This window comes from Nothobranchius furzeri, chromosome 9, assembly GCF_043380555.1.
Source record: "Nothobranchius furzeri strain GRZ-AD chromosome 9, NfurGRZ-RIMD1, whole genome shotgun sequence".
In the NCBI taxonomy this organism is placed as follows: Eukaryota; Metazoa; Chordata; class Actinopteri; order Cyprinodontiformes; family Nothobranchiidae; genus Nothobranchius; species Nothobranchius furzeri.
Window position 1 is genome coordinate 49764588 of NC_091749.1, and position 18363 is coordinate 49782950.

At 40.6% G+C, this 18363-nt stretch overlaps 1 protein-coding gene across 3 annotated transcripts in view; it reads left to right on the forward strand.

Annotated features, from left to right (window-relative positions):
- LOC107381812 (C-Jun-amino-terminal kinase-interacting protein 1) overlaps positions 1–18363 on the forward strand; it is a 97258-nt gene that overhangs the window by 64424 nt on the left and 14471 nt on the right. For all 3 annotated transcript variants that reach the window (XM_054732221.2, XM_054732222.2, XM_015953698.3), the window contains 3 exons: positions 6911–6992; positions 10477–11598; positions 14057–14132. In XM_054732221.2, the coding sequence (XP_054588196.2) occupies positions 6911–6992; positions 10477–11598; positions 14057–14132 (1280 nt within the window). The remainder of the gene's footprint in view (positions 1–6910; positions 6993–10476; positions 11599–14056; positions 14133–18363) is intronic.

Below are 18363 nucleotides of genomic sequence, written 5' to 3' on the forward strand. Positions count from 1 at the left end.
CCTGTTAAAAGGCGGGCTGCTGCATTTTGAACCAGTTGCAAGCCGCTTAAGGATGAATGCCCTAATCCATAGTACATGGAATTGCAGTAATCTAGTCGACAGGAGACAAAGAGATGAATAACATGTTCAAAGACAGTTTCCGGCAAATAACACTTAACCTTTGCAAGTTGCCTCAAGTGATAAAAACCAGACTGGACCACTGCACTTATCTGTTTGTCCAATTTAAACAAACCATCCATGAAAAAACAGGTTTTTCACATAAGGCTTTACAGAATCCGAAAGGGAACCAAGTTGGCTCACCGCACCCTTTAACAGGTCTCCACTGCCAAAAACTAAAATCTCTGTCTTCAAGTCATTCAGTTTCATAAAATTAATTGACATCCATTGCTTCAAATCAGCTAAGAAGGCCATTAAAGAAACAGCTGAATCCGGGATGAGTGGGAGATATATCTGAAGGTCATCAGCAACGCAATGAAAAGTAATGTTGTGTCTGGCGAAGATAGAGGACAATGGTAAATTATACAGTGAGAAAAGTGTTGGCCCTAAAATGGAACCTTGTGGAACACCACAAGTCACTGGTGCTGGTGGTGATGTAAAAGTTCCCAAGTTCACAGAAAAAGACCTGTCCTGTAGATAAGACTGAAACCAATCAAGCACTGTGCCCTGTATCCCAACACAAGACTCTAATCGAGACAACAGAATATCATGATCAATGGTGTCAAAAGCAGCAGATAAGATAAAATTCCTTGTATGATGCAACTTCAATTGGGTGAAAGTAGACGTCTCTTTGGCTACATTCTCTGTCTTAGTGCTCAATTCAGATTTTTGGATGAAATCAGATTTTTTATGTGACTATTTGCACCATTACTGAAATGGGACAGCAGACATGCTACAGTGTGAACGGTTCATGCTCCTAAACCGGTTCACCTGCACAGAAAACAAAATGTTGCATGGTTACAGATTTTTGTGCAGCAGTTTAGCGAATTTCTGCAGTAAGAAACTAAAAACATGATAACTGTTAAAACCATCATAGAATCTGTCAATGAACCATTTACTTACATTTGTAATCTATCACTTTCTTCTGGAAATTTTCCTGACGCAATGAAAACAGCGAAAGTCATTCCTTTATATAAGAGTGCCATGGTGATAAACATAGTTTCAATAATTACAGGCCGGTGTCACTGTTTCCACAGTTTTCTAAAATATTGGAAAAAGTATTTGTATCAAGGTTGGATACATTCATCGAAAAAAAATTATATTTTTAACAATGAAAATATGAGTTTAGAACTAAACATTCCACAGCAATGGCAATAATGGAATTAACAGATAAAATATCAACAGCAATTGACAATAAAATTATTTTGTTAGTGTTTTTATTGATTTGAAAAATGCATTTGACGTCACTGATCACTCAAGGTTACTTCGAAAATTAAGTCAGTATGGAATAAGAGGTGTGGCTCATCAATGGGTTAAAACTTATTTAGACAAAAGGAAACAGTTTGTTCAGATAAAGGACCATAAATCAAAACTATGTGAAATCAATTGTGGAGTGCCACAAGGGTCGGTCCTCTGACAAAAACTGTTCATTTTGTTTATTAATGACTTGGTAAATGTATCTAAGACACTCGGTACTATTCTATTTGCAGATGATACAACACTGTTTTACTCAGGATCAAATATTGAGGAGGTGGCTAAAGTGATGAATGATGAACTGATAAAAATTAAAAATTGGTTTGATATAAATAGATTGACACTGAATCTTAATGAAACAAATTGTATACCATCTATTGATAAAAAGAACAGTGATGTGTCATTGAAAATAGATGGGATTGAAATTCAAAGAGTAAAAGAAACTAAATTTCTTGGAGTTCTTATTGATGAAAACTTGTCATGGAAATCCCATATTAGTTACATAAAAGGTAAAATTGCCGAATCCTTAGGAGTATTACGCAGAGTCAAGTTTTTACTGACTTATTCTGGTTTGTTGGCATTGTACAATTTGCTGATTGTTCCATACTTGACTTATTGTGTAGAAATCTGGGGAGCAACATACAAAAACTATACACAACCCTTATTTATTTTACAGAAAAGAGCTCTGAGAATCATCAATTATAGTGGCTGTAGAGATCCATCGAACCCATTGTTTATTCAATATAAATTACTGAAATTACATTATTTAAAAGACTGGAAAATCTTACAAACCATGTATAAAGCCAGTTTAGGTACTCTGCCAACAAACATTCAGGGGATATTTGAAAAGGGAACTAGTAATTACATGCTGAAAGAAACTGATGTGTTAACAAAACCTAGATTTAGAACTAAAATTAAGGAACGGAATATATCTGTAAATGGTGTTAAATTATGGAATAACCTTAAAAGGGACATTTAAAAAACTCTGTCATTTAATATATTCAAAAAATGTACCAAATTGAGTGTGCTAAATAATTATGAAAATGTAAATTAAATCAATGATCATGATTTTCCAGTGACCGCACTGGAATTTAGAACAGGAAAATTTTTAAAATGAATCTGTATGTGTGTCTGACAAATGGAAATTGTATATAAATTGGTTATTTCTTCTGGAAAAGGGGGCAGAAATTATAAGATATTTTTTCTTCATTCTGCTCCTTTTCGTTCAAATTTGATTTTTTGTTATTTCTTATTGTTTATATGTTTTTTGTTTTTATTTTTGAAGTAAAGAGATTTTTTTTGACCAATTAAGAAAAAGAAGGACACAGAGATAAGAGAGCCAGCGTGTAACAATGGTGTTCAGTGGAACTGTGGCTGCCACTGTACAGAGGTGTAAGTGGAAGCAGAATAGGAACCAGGAGTCGTGGAATTGTTAGGTGAACAGCTTCACTGGCATTCAAGTTCATCCACAATGTCGAAACAGACCTGTGAATACCTCTGTCAGAACTTCTCCTCACAGATGTCAAGGCCCTAATACTCTACTCCTCTGTGTCAGTGATGTATGAGATTGATCTAATGTGACATTAAGTTGCTTTCAAAAACATCAGATATAGGATTAAGTGCCAAATATGAAAGTTACCAGGGTCAGACTTGAAAAAAAATTCAGATTTGTGCTTTTCAAACTGTCATGTGAAATCAGATAATGGGTCGCATAATGTAATGACCAGACTGGAGAGACCCGTGAAGACAACCGAGACACAGTAAGGTGCTTTAAAGTTTTTATTATGGAACACACAGAGGAATCTTACCAGTCTGAAGGAAGGGCTGTAGCAGAGGCTTGGTCAGGGGAAGAGCGGGGGGATCAGAGCAGTTCCAAAAAGGGACTGGCAAGAAGCAGAGTCCAGGATCCAGGCCCGAGGTCAGAAATCCTGGTAATCAGATGCACGAGATAATCCAGGCAGGGTGTAGGCAAAGGGGTAATCCAAAGGTCCAGAACAGGGTTGAGATGCGAGAGCAGAGGGTCAAGAGTGCTGGAGAATCTACTGGCAAATGCTTTCAATAATCTGGCGCTGGCTTGGTGTTGGTCCTGGTGTTTTATAGGGAGCGTTGCAGGTTGAGCTGATGAAGAGTTAATGTGAGTGTAGCGTGATGAATTGTCCATCTTTGACCTAAAAGGTCCTGCTCTATTTGCTCTGCCCAAGCAAAACCGTAAGTTTCTGACACAAGCCTAATCTACAGGATAGGGGCCAAGGCCACTCATGCTCTGTGCACTTATCTAAACTGTTGCTTCCCCAGACAGCACAAGAAAGAAGAACTATTTTAGAAACAGAACTATTTCTCTTTAAACAATGATCAAATAATGTCTGTTAGTCCAAGTAATCATGTGAAGCTCAAGGTTCAATCAATCTGTGAAATGAGAATATTAATTACTTGATATTATAATCCTATGATAGTATTTTAATAAGTAATATAGCTTTAAATATTTACACTAGACTGATCATACATAATGCTAAGTCACATGACACATTTCCTTTTTCTGATCCAGTCAGACCCTTCCAGATCTGACGTGAGGCGTGGTTTTGTTGGTGCTTGTTAAATTCCCTTTTGTGTCAAATTCTGATTTGACCATTGATCAAAACATCTGAATTATAAAGATAATTCCCACGTCACCCTTATCTCAGTTCAAAGCATTCTAGAGAAGTTATGGGAGTGGCCAATCCGTAACTTGCCTCTTAAAGCTGAAAGAACCTAGCGACAAGCTGGATTAAATCTGTTGAATGTTCCACCTGCTGCAACGGTTCCTTCAGAATAAAAGCTGACCCATCACAACCCTTCAGGGTCTTGCTGATGCCAATAAACTGTCGTGACCTGGGGGTAACTCAAGACTGGAAGGGTCGGCAACCGCTGCATATCTACAGGCGTCGGTTCCAAGAGGGTCTAAAGTTGGACCCCGACATTCCGGATCTAAACGGGGACTTCTGTTGGGGTACGTAGACCGACAGATGGCGTCTCAATGTGTGTTATAATCTCCAACCAAGCTTAGAGCGAAACGCCATCTCACTCCCATCAGAACTAATCGTTTCTCCAGATTTGCTGGTTTTGAACATATTGCACACACACCATCCTCAGTCTTACTCCACCTTAGTTCATCATACACAGTGTTTAAAGTTAGTCCTGTTTTATTTGTTTAGAAATAAATCTTTTAACTTTTTAAACCTGACCCTCTCTCTTTCTTGGAGTTGATACGAAGTGTTGCTCAATCCCTGCAATAAAAAGATCCGATCTTCTGGTTAAATATTGTTACAAGCCATCTTCCCAAACTAGCTTACTCTTTAACAGATGTTACGTCTCAGGGTTGACTTGTATTTCTATTTATGCGTGGGTGTGATATTCAGTCGCTCTTTAAATTACCTGCACACTATAGGAGCTGATTAGCAATCACCATTAACCTAGACTCTGATTCTGGCAACACAAACTGCTTGCAGCTCAAAGGAAGACTCGGTTCAAGCCCACACACACCTTTAGTCCACCTGTGGCTTATTTATGCTCAGGTTAAAGACTCTAAAATAACTTGTCTAAACCTCTTGGAGTGGGATATAAAGTAACCAGCATCTCACCTTTTCGGTTACCCGACAAACAGACGGAGGCCCCCAGGCACAGAAGTCCTTTTAGTTTCTTTGAATAAGAAACCAAGGTTTTTATTTAAAAATGATGAAAAAAGAATTAATCCAAACAGAATCCCCGACACAGCGGGTAGGACAGAACACCAAGCTCGTACAGAACTTTCTCGAACTTCCGCTCGCAGTCGTTAGAACTCAGAACTCTCTCCTTACATCTCTGCCCCCCCCCCCCCCCCCCATCTCCTGTTCGTCTCCATGGCAACTCTTCCCGGCCCCTCTTGCTTGGTGTTCTCCTGGCATTACCTCATTCCTTTCTTGTGGTTATCAGTCAATCGGGGGAGGCATGCCCCCCCTCCCCTTCCTTGTCTTCTCCACTCCAGGGGTCTGCTTAAGCCAATCATGAACATATCCCAGATGCAGTGTCTCCCCTGAATCTTTATTGCATCCTGGACTAACCCCACAGAGATCAGTAAAGGCTATATACACACATACATTACCTAAACATATCAGAGTAGTGAAGGCACACTCATTATTTACGACATCCGGAGATCAGGAGTCAAATCACACACACATGGCCTTTCTTTGACCTCTTCAGCCTGGTTTCATTCACACACAGATTGAGATGTAATCCAGAACTGCTTTCTTATAATATACACAGGTCTGGAATCGAAATCTTTGTTCAACAAATATATTCAAAGATCCATTAAGGTGATATTTCATATTTCATGGTATTTCACATTCTATGGTTTCTAATTAAATGTAAGAACATCTTCTCTACATGAGGCAGGTGGTTTGGATGAGGTTGATGGTGAGCTGGTTGTGGTTGCTGGGGAAACGGGGCTTGGCTGGAACAGGGGCATGACAGCATAAGGGAAAAAAGTCTAATTTAATGTCCTTTTGCCTGCAGTGTGGACATAATCTATGACTGACACACCAAGCATGCCTATATGTTCTAGCTAATATTCTCTGTAGATAACATGGTTCCGTGTTTTTATAGTGATTAAATGTTTTAGGGATACTAAAGCTATTCATCATTTTATAATTCAGATAGACTGACATTTAAAGCTGTCATAGCAAATCAGCAGAACAAACTAGGTTTTGGACGCAAACACGGTCACAGAACATTCACCCCCTCCCTCTTCCCTGAGATGCTTATGCTGAAACCTGAAACCCACGATGCCTGAGGAAACTGGCAAATGGTGTTTTTCTTGGGACTCTGGTAGTTTGTCCTAAAGCTGAAGTGGTAGTAGCCGGCTGTTTCTCCTTCTCTGATAATACTGAGCTGAGAACCTCTCACACCAGTGGTGTTGTTAAATACGTGAGTGCGTAGTGAGTGGAGAAGCTAGGAAAGTGCGGAAATGAGGCGGTTCAGCGAGGCCGATGACTGGATGGTCCAATAGTTGCTTTTGGTCTGAGACATTTATACAAATGTGAGAGAACCATTTTATTTTTATTTATTTTTTTTTGCATTTTTTTTATTTCCGCAATTTATTTAAAGCTATAATAATAGAATGTTGTTAAGAGGCATGAAACAAATCTGTTAAATGAATTTGTTTTTCAATGTTGCTATTGCAGCTTTAAAGCCCTGAGTAAAAGCTTGCTGTAAAGCAGCTCCAACTGTTTAAATGCCCTCAGTGGCTTCCATAAAAGCTCTGGTCCCTTTAAATGCTCCCCACACACCACGGACAAAAGAGGCCCTGCTCATTCATGAGAATAAAAGATTTGTGTGTATGTGTGTGAGATCGAGACTAACACGCAAATGTTGTACATTTATTCTCCAGGAAGTCAGAGACCACACTTGCCCCGTCTTTCCTTATGTCAGTACCTCCGCTATCTGTCATTCTCATCACTTTTTTCTCTATCTCTTTTTTTTTGTCAAGGACACATTAAACAACAATTCCTTTGGAAAGAAATACAGCTGGCAGGAAAAGGTTTCTGGTTCGTCTTCACCTCTTAAAACCGGTAAGAGCTGAATAAACAGGAAGCTGCTGTTTTCAGTTCCCTCTGACGTGTTTCTTCTACCAGATATGTAACTGTCATCAGGGTGGGGACACGAGAGATTTGGTTTGACAGGCTGGTGAGGGTATGGTTAACTCCAGGAATAGGAGAGATGAATTAATAACGCACAATGCTACAGCTCGCTCAAGGTTGTTTTTAGCAACAATGCTTATCAAAGTCCCATGTTAGAAAAACAAACTATGCCAGAATTTTGGCATAAAAACAATTATTTACAGCTTCTGCTATGTTAAAACATGGTGAAAAAATCCCAATTTGAAGTTCAACTTCCTGTCTCTTCTGTACACATGGCAGAATGACCGCAAGGCTAAAATGAGAGAATCCACAAATTTACCTCAGTTCACTTGATGTCTAAGTTTGTATTTAGTAATTGTGGTATTTATTTAACTAAACCAAAGATAAATGGTAAACCAATAGTATCTGTTTTATTTAGTCTTCTTATAGGTTTTTTGTCCACAATGCAGCAGAAATAAACAAATAAAAGCCTATAAGGTAAACATCAAAGGTTCAGCACTTGAATCCAATAGTTATTACTAAAAGGAATAAAAATTATTTAAATTCAGCATACGATGAAAGAAGTATAATTATCTTGTTCTAAATACACTGCCCGGCCAAAAAAAGTCACCACCTAAAAAATATACCACACTCACATTTCCTTGGACTACTTTTAGCTTTGATTACAGCATATCTTCACTGTGGCGTTGTTTCCATGAGCTTCTGCAATGTCACAAGACTTGTTTCCATCTGGGGTTGCATTAATATTTCACCAAGATCTTGTATTGATGATGGTAAAGTCCGACCGCTGCACAAAGCTCATACCAAAGATTCTCAATGGGGTTAAGGTCTGGACTCTGTGGTGGCCAATCCATGTGTGAAGATGCTGTCTCATGCTCCCTGAACCACTCTTTCACTATTTGAGCCTGATGAATCCTGGCATTGTCACCTTGGAATATGCCTGTGCCATCAGGGAAGATGGAATGACCTGGTCATTCAGTATATTCAGGTAGTCAGATGACCTCATTCTTAGAGAACATCCTGTTGCTGAACCTAGACCTGACCAACTGCAGCAACCCAGATCATAGCACTGCCCCCACAGGCTCCACTAGGCATGATGGTGCATCACTTCTTCTGCCTCTCTTCTTACCCTGATTCACCATCACTTTGGAAAAGGGTCCATCTGGACTCTTCTGACCAGCTTTTAATAAAGCGTTGGACAGTTCTTACCCCAGTTTTAGTCGTTTCTGCAATCTCCTTAGATGTTTTCTCTGCTTGATGCTAGGGGTTGTATCAACTAGTCGACTTCACTGCTCTGTAGTGACTTTTTTACCTTTCATAGACTACTCGCGGTCACGTGATAATGACTGATGAGATGTAGTCCTCGGAAAAGACAGCAGGTGAAGAGACCCTGCACGTTGGGAGGCGACGCGCTGTGCCAGAGCGTTGGTATCTGATGCCCACCGTAAAACGGACATTTGACTGAATTGTGACCTTTACCCTCTTGCAATTTAACCTTCCTCTCAACCCCATCCTAACCTTAACCAGCTTCCACATGCAAAACTCTGATCGTTGACGCGCTCCAGACATCTGCGTCCTGAGCACGGCCACAGTAACATTATCAAATTAGGTGTCGCCACCTCAAAAACAAATGTAACATGCGATTGTTCATGTCGGCTCATTTCCTTTAATGTTTTCTGTCTTTTATTTGTGCCTGATGCTTTTCACTGCTGTGGAGCGGAGCGCATCACCTGTTCAGTCCTCCGGTGATGTACCGCACTGGTGCGGCCGGCGCGCAGCGCGCACTTCGCTGTTTTTGCGGTCGGTAGATCTTTTAGAACTGCAGTTCAAAGGTAACTCATGAGGTGAATATATATGAACCCAGGTAGCAGTTTTTCTTTAGGATTGAGAGGAGATGCAGGACGATAATAAACAGGCAGGACAGAAAAATAGTTAAATAAAATCAAGTTAGTTTTTGTACCTGGTGGTTGCAACAAACAGACACCATTGAAGGTAATCAGAAGTGAGGAACAGAAAATGATATAATTTTTTTAATGTTTAGAGCAGCAGAAACTCTGAGAGGCTGCAGGCGCATCAGTGAGTTTGCGGCCGCTGCGCAGGGGGAGGGGGGAGATGGCTGAAGCAGAAACTACCGTTGTTAAAAGTGATGTGTTTAACTTAGAAAATGTGGGCGCAATTTCAGTTGTCAAAAACTCCAACGAACCAACCCAACCCACACACACCTCAGATTGCTGTAAAAGCGGTGAGATGGGTGGCGCACACAAAAAGCCTGGGACAATTATTACTATAACTGATGAGACCTGCAAATATTGGTCAGGACAAATTTATAAAAGAGGAGAAAAGAAAAGAAACAGCGCTACAGAAAGTTGAGGAAATGAGTGAAAACAGGACAGGCAGCAAGATTTGGACACATTTTAACTACAGTGACAATTAAAAGGCAGAGTGTGGCATATGCAAAGAGAAAATATATCCAACAGGCTCTAATGGTTCAAAGTTAATAAATGTTTTACGTCGAGTTTAGTATTGTCATTTAAAATGTGTTTTTGTAGCTCTCTGCTTTGTGTTGAATAAAATAACTTATCTAAATAATGAATAGTTGATATAATATATTGTAGATCAGTAATTAAGTTTAGTCCGTTTTGTATAATTTCTGGTAATAAGTTAATTTAAGAAAAAAAACATGAGAAGCCGTTTGAGAGCCAAAGGAGCCGGTTGATTTAAGTGAGCCGTAAGAACCGGTTCTCTTGGAGGAGCTCATACCTATTTGCTTTAGTTAAATCTAGGTGAAACCTTCTTTGGCCAGACAGTTTAGGCTACCTTGAATGCATTTCCTCATTCTCTTAATGCTAATCTGTTCCCTTTTTTATTTAATCTTATGTTTTTGCTTCATAAAAAAGCAAATCAATTACATCTGCAATCACTTAAATCATGTTTTAATCTAAATGATTTTAGGAAGCATTTCTCTGTTTTATTTGCATCTCAAAGCCTCCAATTTTTAGTTGTGCCGCTTGCAGCGATGTCCCGACCCAAACTCTAGGAACCACTGGTAGTTTTCTGTGATGTCAGACATCTCTGCTGTGTCTAGAAGATGAAAAATACACTAACTTGATTTCCTGTCAATGGATTATGACGTAATATGTGACATAATTCAGCATTCACCTCATCCTTGCTCTGATTTGGGTGTGTAAAGGGATTTAACTGTGTAATCCTGACATTACCTAACCATTGCTACTCTTTCTGCTCTGTGTTTTTGTTCGGTGTCATGCCTTTTCATCCTCATGGCTGCTGGTGTATTTCTCTGTCTCCATCATGTGTGTTTACCTCTGTGTGTCTGGCCTCTCTTTATGCTTGTGTGTCTGTGTGTTTGTTTGTGTTGCCATCTCCATGGTTTTGCTTGTGTCTGCTCTTTCTTTAGGTGACCTCACACCTCCACGTGAGCACAGCTGTCTGGGCGATCAGGACAAGGTGCAGCTTGGGGGAGCACAGACCAAAGACTGCGGGACATCCACCGACGCCCCCTGCAGACACGGCCACACGTCGGGTCATTCGCATGGCTCGAGTGCAGGGGCCGTGACGCGCTGCAAGCTACAAGAGAAGCCTCCTCAACCTCCACCACCACAGAACTACACACCAGCTCCTCTGTACCCGGCGGGTAAAGCCGATAGTATTGCTCACCATCGGGAACGGATTCAGTACCAAAAAGATGTTCATTTGGAGCCTACAGAGGAGATTTACCTGACTCCAGTGCAGCGTTCCGCTGACCTCTTAGAGCCCGCTAACACACAGGACCGACCTTTCCTCTCACAGCAGACTGAACAAGGACGCATGTCCATAAGCTCTGATACAGAGGGACCACCTCCTTATCAGCCCCTTCCAGACAGGACAAACCCCTCCATCTATGAAGAGGATGAACTTTATGTCCCTCCACCTTCATACGCTTCCTGTGTAGAGTCTCTCATCACACCTCCTGGCATGGCTGTTTCACCTAACTCGTCTCTTGCCCTGGACCTCAGCTTGAAAGCGACAGGGGCCATGCTTCGAGCTGGCTCTTCTGTCGAGTATGTGGATGCCACAGATGACAGCTATTGTGGAGAGGATGAGGATGTAGACAGGATAATAATGGCCCAAAGAATGACAAAGGGGGGAGGGAAGGGAGACAGTGGTGGTGTCAGCAAATCTGTCCCACTAAGGACTACCATGAGCTCAGAGGCCAGCAGCTTAACATATGACTCAGTCAAATACACACTGGTGGTAGATGAGCATGCTCAGCTAGAGCTCATCAGTCTCCGACAGTGTTACCAAGGCTACAGTGATGACAGCGACTCGGCCACCGTCTATGACAACTGCGTCTCCTCGCCCTACGAATCAGCCATTGGGGAGGAGTACGAGGAAGAGGATGAGGATCAAGACTCTCGGACAGGAGGGGTGCAGAGGGAGGCAACAGCTTGCCTTTCTGAAGACTCCACTTCTGAGGAAGACCTGCATTTCTCCAAAAAGTTCCTGAACGTCTTCATGAATGGGCGCTCTCACTCCTCAAGTAAGTTCCTGTCATTTTTACAATCAACCTGCTGCAAATAACAAAAACTCCGCCTCAGACCTTTGAGAGCAGAATAAATGCAAAGGGACTGAGTTGGCAAATGTTTTGTTTTACTTAGTTTTTATGTAAATGAATCAGAACACATGCAAATGAGACTAACACAGCCCTACTGGTTTACAAAGAGTCATTTGTTCATGTTTACCCAATGAAAAACATTGTTTTAGTTATGAATATTTTATCATTTGTGTGCTGTTTCCAAAAAGCATATCTACACCACTGATTATTATTAGAGATTTTTTTTTTCAGTCGAGGCAAGATGTATTAGGACTTTGTAAATACTCTGCTTGCAACATGTTTTAGAATGTTGCAAGCAGGATGTATTACATCTGTGGTGAAAGTAAGAACTTGCATTCAGTGATTTCCCTCTAATAGCGATATTTGCAGTAGCGTGGGCTGCGGGAGTGAGCGGTAGGAGAGCGGAACGGCTGGAGGGCTGGCAGATGTGGACTCAGGAGTTCATCCAAGGGGTTGTGATTGCTCAAAATTGACTGATAATTCAGAGGCGATCGGAGCACCTGGAGGTGAGAAAAAGGTCAGAGGCTCGAAAGGCTTCTCTAGGAATTGAAAAGACGTAGATAAAGCTGACACCCCACCCACATCAGTAATCCACGCAAATAGGTGGAGTGGTTAGTGCTACGTTTGTGCTGATTTGTGTTGTTAAAATTGTCGTTTGTGGTGCTATGGTTTTTAAAATATTCAACATTATTTTTATAGGTCATCCAGGTGTCACCATCCCCCCAGGTCAGTCCAAAATGAACCGGACCAATCTACGTTTTAGTGCTACGTTTGTGCTCATAGAGTAGAAGAGGTTATGACCCGCGAACTTTTTCCGGTCGAGGGTGGCTGGTGATGTCATCGCCCCAAAATAAAACTATTAATATCTCGAAAACCACAGCAGCACAAACAACCGTTTTAACGGCACAAATGAGCACAAACATAGCACTAAAAACATAAACTGGTCCGGTTCATTTTGGACCTACCTGGGGGAATGGTGACCCCTGGATGACCTATAAAAATAATGTTGAATATTTTAAAAAATATAGCTGCACAAACAACTATTTTAACGGCACAAATCAGCACAAACGTAGTACTAACCACTCCACCTATTTGCGTGGATTTCTGATGTGGGTGAGGTGTCAGCTTTATCTATGTCTCGAAAAGCGCTAGTGACTCCTCATCTGGTTGTACCCACAGTGAGTAATCATCCAACATTGTGCAGTCGTCTGCCAATCCTTAAATAGTCCAATCTGGAAGACTGTCTGACTCACAGCAGCTGGGTCCGCTCCACCCACCCGCCAACAGCACTCCACCGTTAGTGATGGCCACTCACCTCAAACTACGACAGATTCGTATTCATGATTCATAGTTTAGTGGTGTGTGTCCATCCTGTGACTGGGAGATTGTGGGTTCAAATTCATGTCGGGTCATACAAAAGACTTGGGACCCTGCTTGACACTCAGCAGTAAGGGGTTGGATTGGGCGGTTAAGTCAGCAAATAATTCCCGAGTGCACCCAAAGCTGCAGCTCACCCCTCCCTACGGGAATGGATCAAATGCAGAGATGTCATTTCAAGTGTGTGTGAAGATGCCTAATAGAATTTTACAGAGGGTGTTTTTTTTTCACCCACATAAAAAAGCTAAAAAGAATGTAATGCTTTCACCTAGTGGGTTTATGGGTATGTTTGTGTCATCAGATAATTAACACTATTTAATTTGGGAATCTGGCACTGAGAAAGAGCCAATAGGAGGTACAAAAACAAAGCAGCAGGCTTGGCTAAGAAGCCAAGTCTTGCTGAATCTGGGCCTGATTCTGTTTTTACATTTATAATTGAGGGATGAAGGTTCTAATACTAGTTTGAGTATTCATGTTAGTGAATCACCAAAATCAGGGGTCCTCTAGGGAGTATCTTTCGTCTGAGTCATGACACCTTGGAGAAAGTACGTGGTAATTTCACTCTCATTGGGTTAGGGTTAGGAGTTTGTAAATCCTCAGTCACTGTTGATGTTTTTAGGTAAAGGACAGGACAAGTGGAGTGTGTTAATTGACTGACCTCTTGTGTACTGTTTTCCTTGTGCGCATCATTCACACCTTTCTGAGAAACCGTAGCATTTTATGTGCACAATGAAAAAGGGGGTGAGGAATCTCAAAGGACAGTAGGGAGAAACACAGTGCGTGTCTGTTTCACATTTAATTTAAGTATCATTTAAAATCTCTTAGGAGGGCTGGTGTGCTTTGAAGTGAACTATGCATTAATTAAAACGTCTACTGCATGAGAAACCTTTGTTGCCGTTCAAAGGAAATAGCATGCATCACCTTGTCAGAGGCAGACAATAGAAACTATTGCTAATTTCTGTCTAAATCAGTTGCCTTACCTTGTTTCTTTTATGTGGTATTAAAGGTGCTGAGTCATTTGGCTTATGTTCCTGTGTCATTAATGGCGAAAAAAAGGACCAGACCCACAGAGCAGTTTACAGGTGAGGAACTACACCATCATACGTCTCCATGGAAACCATCACCCAAGCAGAAGCAAGTGTTTGAGTTTTGGACTGTTACATCAATAGCAGACCTGTGAAAAAAGAAAAAAGTATGGGTGAATTAAAATGTACATTTGAATACATAACATTACAAACTATACCCACTACATTAATTTTTAGAATACTTCTCAAAAGGCTGTGTAAAACAAGGAATCATCTTCCAGATTTATTCCAAAAAACTTATGATTAAAGCATCTTTCCTGAGTATTACCCCATGGCACCATCTAGTGGCTGACAAGCATACACAAATAGTCGGTTGATCCATTTTTTTAAGATGGTGATTTTGTGTTTCTTGTTTATTAATATTCTTATGTGTGGTATCCTGTCATGTAGCCGGTCCAAGATAGTGTGTCTATATTGTGTTTTTTGTATTTTAAAAACTTTTTAACACGGACAAATTTGTCACTCATCCTCCTTCACCTCTTCATGTGCTCGCCACATCTAAACCCACATTTCCCTTCATTTCCGTCCACGAATAAAACACTTGCTGCATATCTTGTCATGCCTCCAGTCAAGGGTGAATAAAACATTCATATTTTTAGAGTTTTTTCACGAGGTATTCTTCAAGCTCCATTTCTGCCGCTAAATATCCTCGGCTCCCTTTATGTTTTTGAGGTTGCAATGGCGGCGTTGAAGACGGCAGTGGCGACCTGACAAATCACTAGCTTGTGTTTTCCGTCTTGACGGACGGATGTTTAGAAAAGAGAGCTCGACTCCGTCCGTTTTTACAAGCCTGTCGGAGAGCCCTCGAAAGGACGGATAATGGCGTTGCGTTCGTCCCGACGCAGACAGAGAAGTATACATTAGGCTTAGCAAAAAAAAAAAAAAAAAGACTATGGCTTACATTATATCACAGTACATGATAAGATAATCACTTTTCTGAAAAATCATACATAATTTCTGAAAGGGGAAAACTCCAGAAAGCTGCTTTAACATCATATACAGCCTTTAGTTAAGGGTATCAACATAATTAGATCATGAACGCAGCTGGTTTGTTTAATTTAGAGATGCATCACTCTTGTAGACACTAAGGAAGGCTGGGAGACATTTCTGCTGTTAGATTAAGGCGTTAAAAAGAAGAACGCACAGCGAGGAGATAGTTTCACTTCTACAAACGGACACTAGGGGTTGTAAAGGCAACTTATTAATTTCAATATTTAAAGAAAACACGCTTTAATAAAAGAGAAATATTGTAATTTTCTTAAATATTAGCAACATTTGGGATTTTTAAAAGACCACATAGGGCTGGACGATAAAATAATAACATTGTATATTTCGAAATAACTTCTTCTCGATAGACATTTGGGAACAAGTCGATAGAACTTTGATATAAAGAAAAAAGCTACATGAAGTAGTTTAGCTAGCATCACAGCTGTGAAGCTAATGATGTTGACCTGGTTCTGCGGGTTCTGACAAATGGGGGAAATCACTGATCTATTTGAGCTCCCGAACCAGCTCTAATGCTGGAGCAGCAGGATGTACAAAACTTTAGGATCCCAGCTGAAAGCGAGTTTGAGGAGACTTACTTTAAGCACTATGCATGTAACATTTATTTCACTCCTCTACATGACGTGCTCACCATAGACATGAATAGGGAGACGGCCCATTAGGCGCTGTAGAGCAGTGGTTCCCAAACTTATTTAGCCGCGCACCCCCTTCTATGTCCCGACCATTTCGACGCCCCTATATATGTATAGAGATAGATAGATAGATAGATAGATAGATAGATAGATAGATAGATAGATAGATAGATAGATAGATAGATAGATAGATAGATAGATAGATAGATAGATAGATAGATAGATAGATAGATAGATAGATAGATAGATAGATAGATAGATAGATATCAGATGTCAAGCTAAACAGACAGGGTTAAAAAAAATTCCCCATCACTTTCATTTTTTAAATAGTAATTAATAAACATTCGATACCATTACAATTTCCTTTGATTTCATTTTAAATAAATATTTAGAGTGCCCAGGTAGCACATAAACAATGCAATTTAACGGTTTTCTTAAAGTAGGAACGTTTAACCTGTGCGGCCAGAGCGCTCTCCTTCCTTCTGCTCTGCGTAAACCTGAGCTGATCACCTACTTGTGCGTAATCAAATGTCAATAGGGGACAAGATATAGCCATGATGTTCACTTTTACCTCAGACCGACTTATTGCTGTTGTATGGGCTGAATCTGCGATCCGCTGCCACGCTGACTGGAATAACAAATGCTGCAGTAACATGAGATGTGGTCAGGTTCATGAGGAGTCACTGGCTGTAGCGGACCCGACTCATCCCAGAAGCTAATATCTTAATTTGACCTTGAATGAAAAATAACCTCTTAAAAGTTTTTATCACGGTGGAGGCAGCGTTCATTTCTGCCTTCAGTCTGACGGCGCGCCGGAGTTAAAGCAGCGTGCGCGCTTATTGAATCTGTGTGTGCGCGCGCATGCACTCGCGCGCAGCACAGCCGCTCAAGTCACCGCATCTCGTTATTTGGCTCAATTTAAACCAATGTTGTAAAATTACTTCTGCCCAGCACAGATGTGCTCACATGTGCACCCGTGAGCCGTGGTTCCGCTGGAACGCGTCTGACCTCTGACAGACGCACTCTGAACTTCAGATCTTCAGCGCGCTGTCAATAGCCTGAATGGGAATCATTTCTTGTTATTTTGTTACATCCACAATGTTCCGTGTGTGAGGTTTACAATGTCAGAACACCTGCATGAGACAGGTGTTAATTACAATCTGCCAGAATGACTCGCCACCTTCAGATTTCTCCAACACCGTTAAAAATGATCAAATACGGAACATATCGGCGTGAGCAGGCCAGAGTGCTGAAGCTCGGCGCATTGTTATTATGAAGCTAGGGCACATGTGGAGGACACACGCGTGCACGCGCAAAAATATACTTGTTTTCAATTACATTTATTGGGCCCACTTACTTTTTCTTTGGCCCACCCACAAATGAGTTTCTACGCTAATGGTGACATATGACAGACTTCTCTGAGCTCCGCAGCCATTACACTTTTCACCTCGCGCACCCCCTAGCGTCTTAATTTGACCTTGAATGAAAAATAACCTGTATGTCTGTGGTGGTCACTGCTCAAGAATCAGGAGTTAAAGTCAAGACTAAATGCAGAGATCTCAGCAGACTAAACTAATCAATCCTTACACAACAGATTGCTACAGCAACTACAGATGATATACAAAATTTAAATTTATAGACATTCTCTATTTTACTGTTTTGCTTTTTTTCTCTTTTAGAGCTGCTTAAAATTTCAACGATATAAAAAACTGTTTTTAATCATTTCTTTTTTGTTTGTTTTTTCTTAAAGAAACTATTATTAAAGCAAGCAGATACATTTTGAGATTTTATGTTTAGATGGCTCTTTTACTGAGCTCTGTTTTCCTCTAATTCTTAAAGTTTTTGTTCAAAATTAACCTTTTTTTAAATCCAAAACAGTTAACTCATTCACTGCCAGCCGTTTCCTGATCGCTAAAGGCCTTCACTGCCAGCGTTTCTCACCGTTTTCACTGTTTTTTTAAGAGTCACTGAACGTTGCGCGCTAGGATGATGTTGACGCCAAAACAACCAAAACAAAGCGGAGCCTCACCTCTTACATCAGGAATAATCGGCGTGTTTCGAGTGTTATCTGTTCTTTCATAATCCGTTGTCGAATTGTGATCGGCAGAAGCTTTTCCGGTTCGCACCTCACTTTTTTCAAAGGAACGGCCCAAAACGATCTCCTAACACATGGAATTTCTGCTTCCTAATCATGTGACGTGTGACGTATGTGGATGAAGATAGGCTTCAGAGCTGAGATGTTTGTTCTCACTGTGCAGGGGCTCGTTCCGATGCCCACACAGTAAAAAAAAAAAAAATGCAAATGATGTCTTTAGTCGTCATTTGCAGTGAACGGTTGGATCTAAAATGATGACTTTAGTCGTCAATGGCAGTGAATGAGTTAATGACATGTTCACCTTCAAAAAATGTTTTATAATAAAAAATAACCATCTGATATCATCAAATCTCAATTTTAAATAGCAGAGAACATTAAAGATTGACAGAAATAGTGATTAGTTTTATGTCAGGATATATATATATATATATCGATTTCGACCAAATTATTTTCCATATTGCCTAGCCCCAAGACCAGATTCTCATGAAGTTTCTTC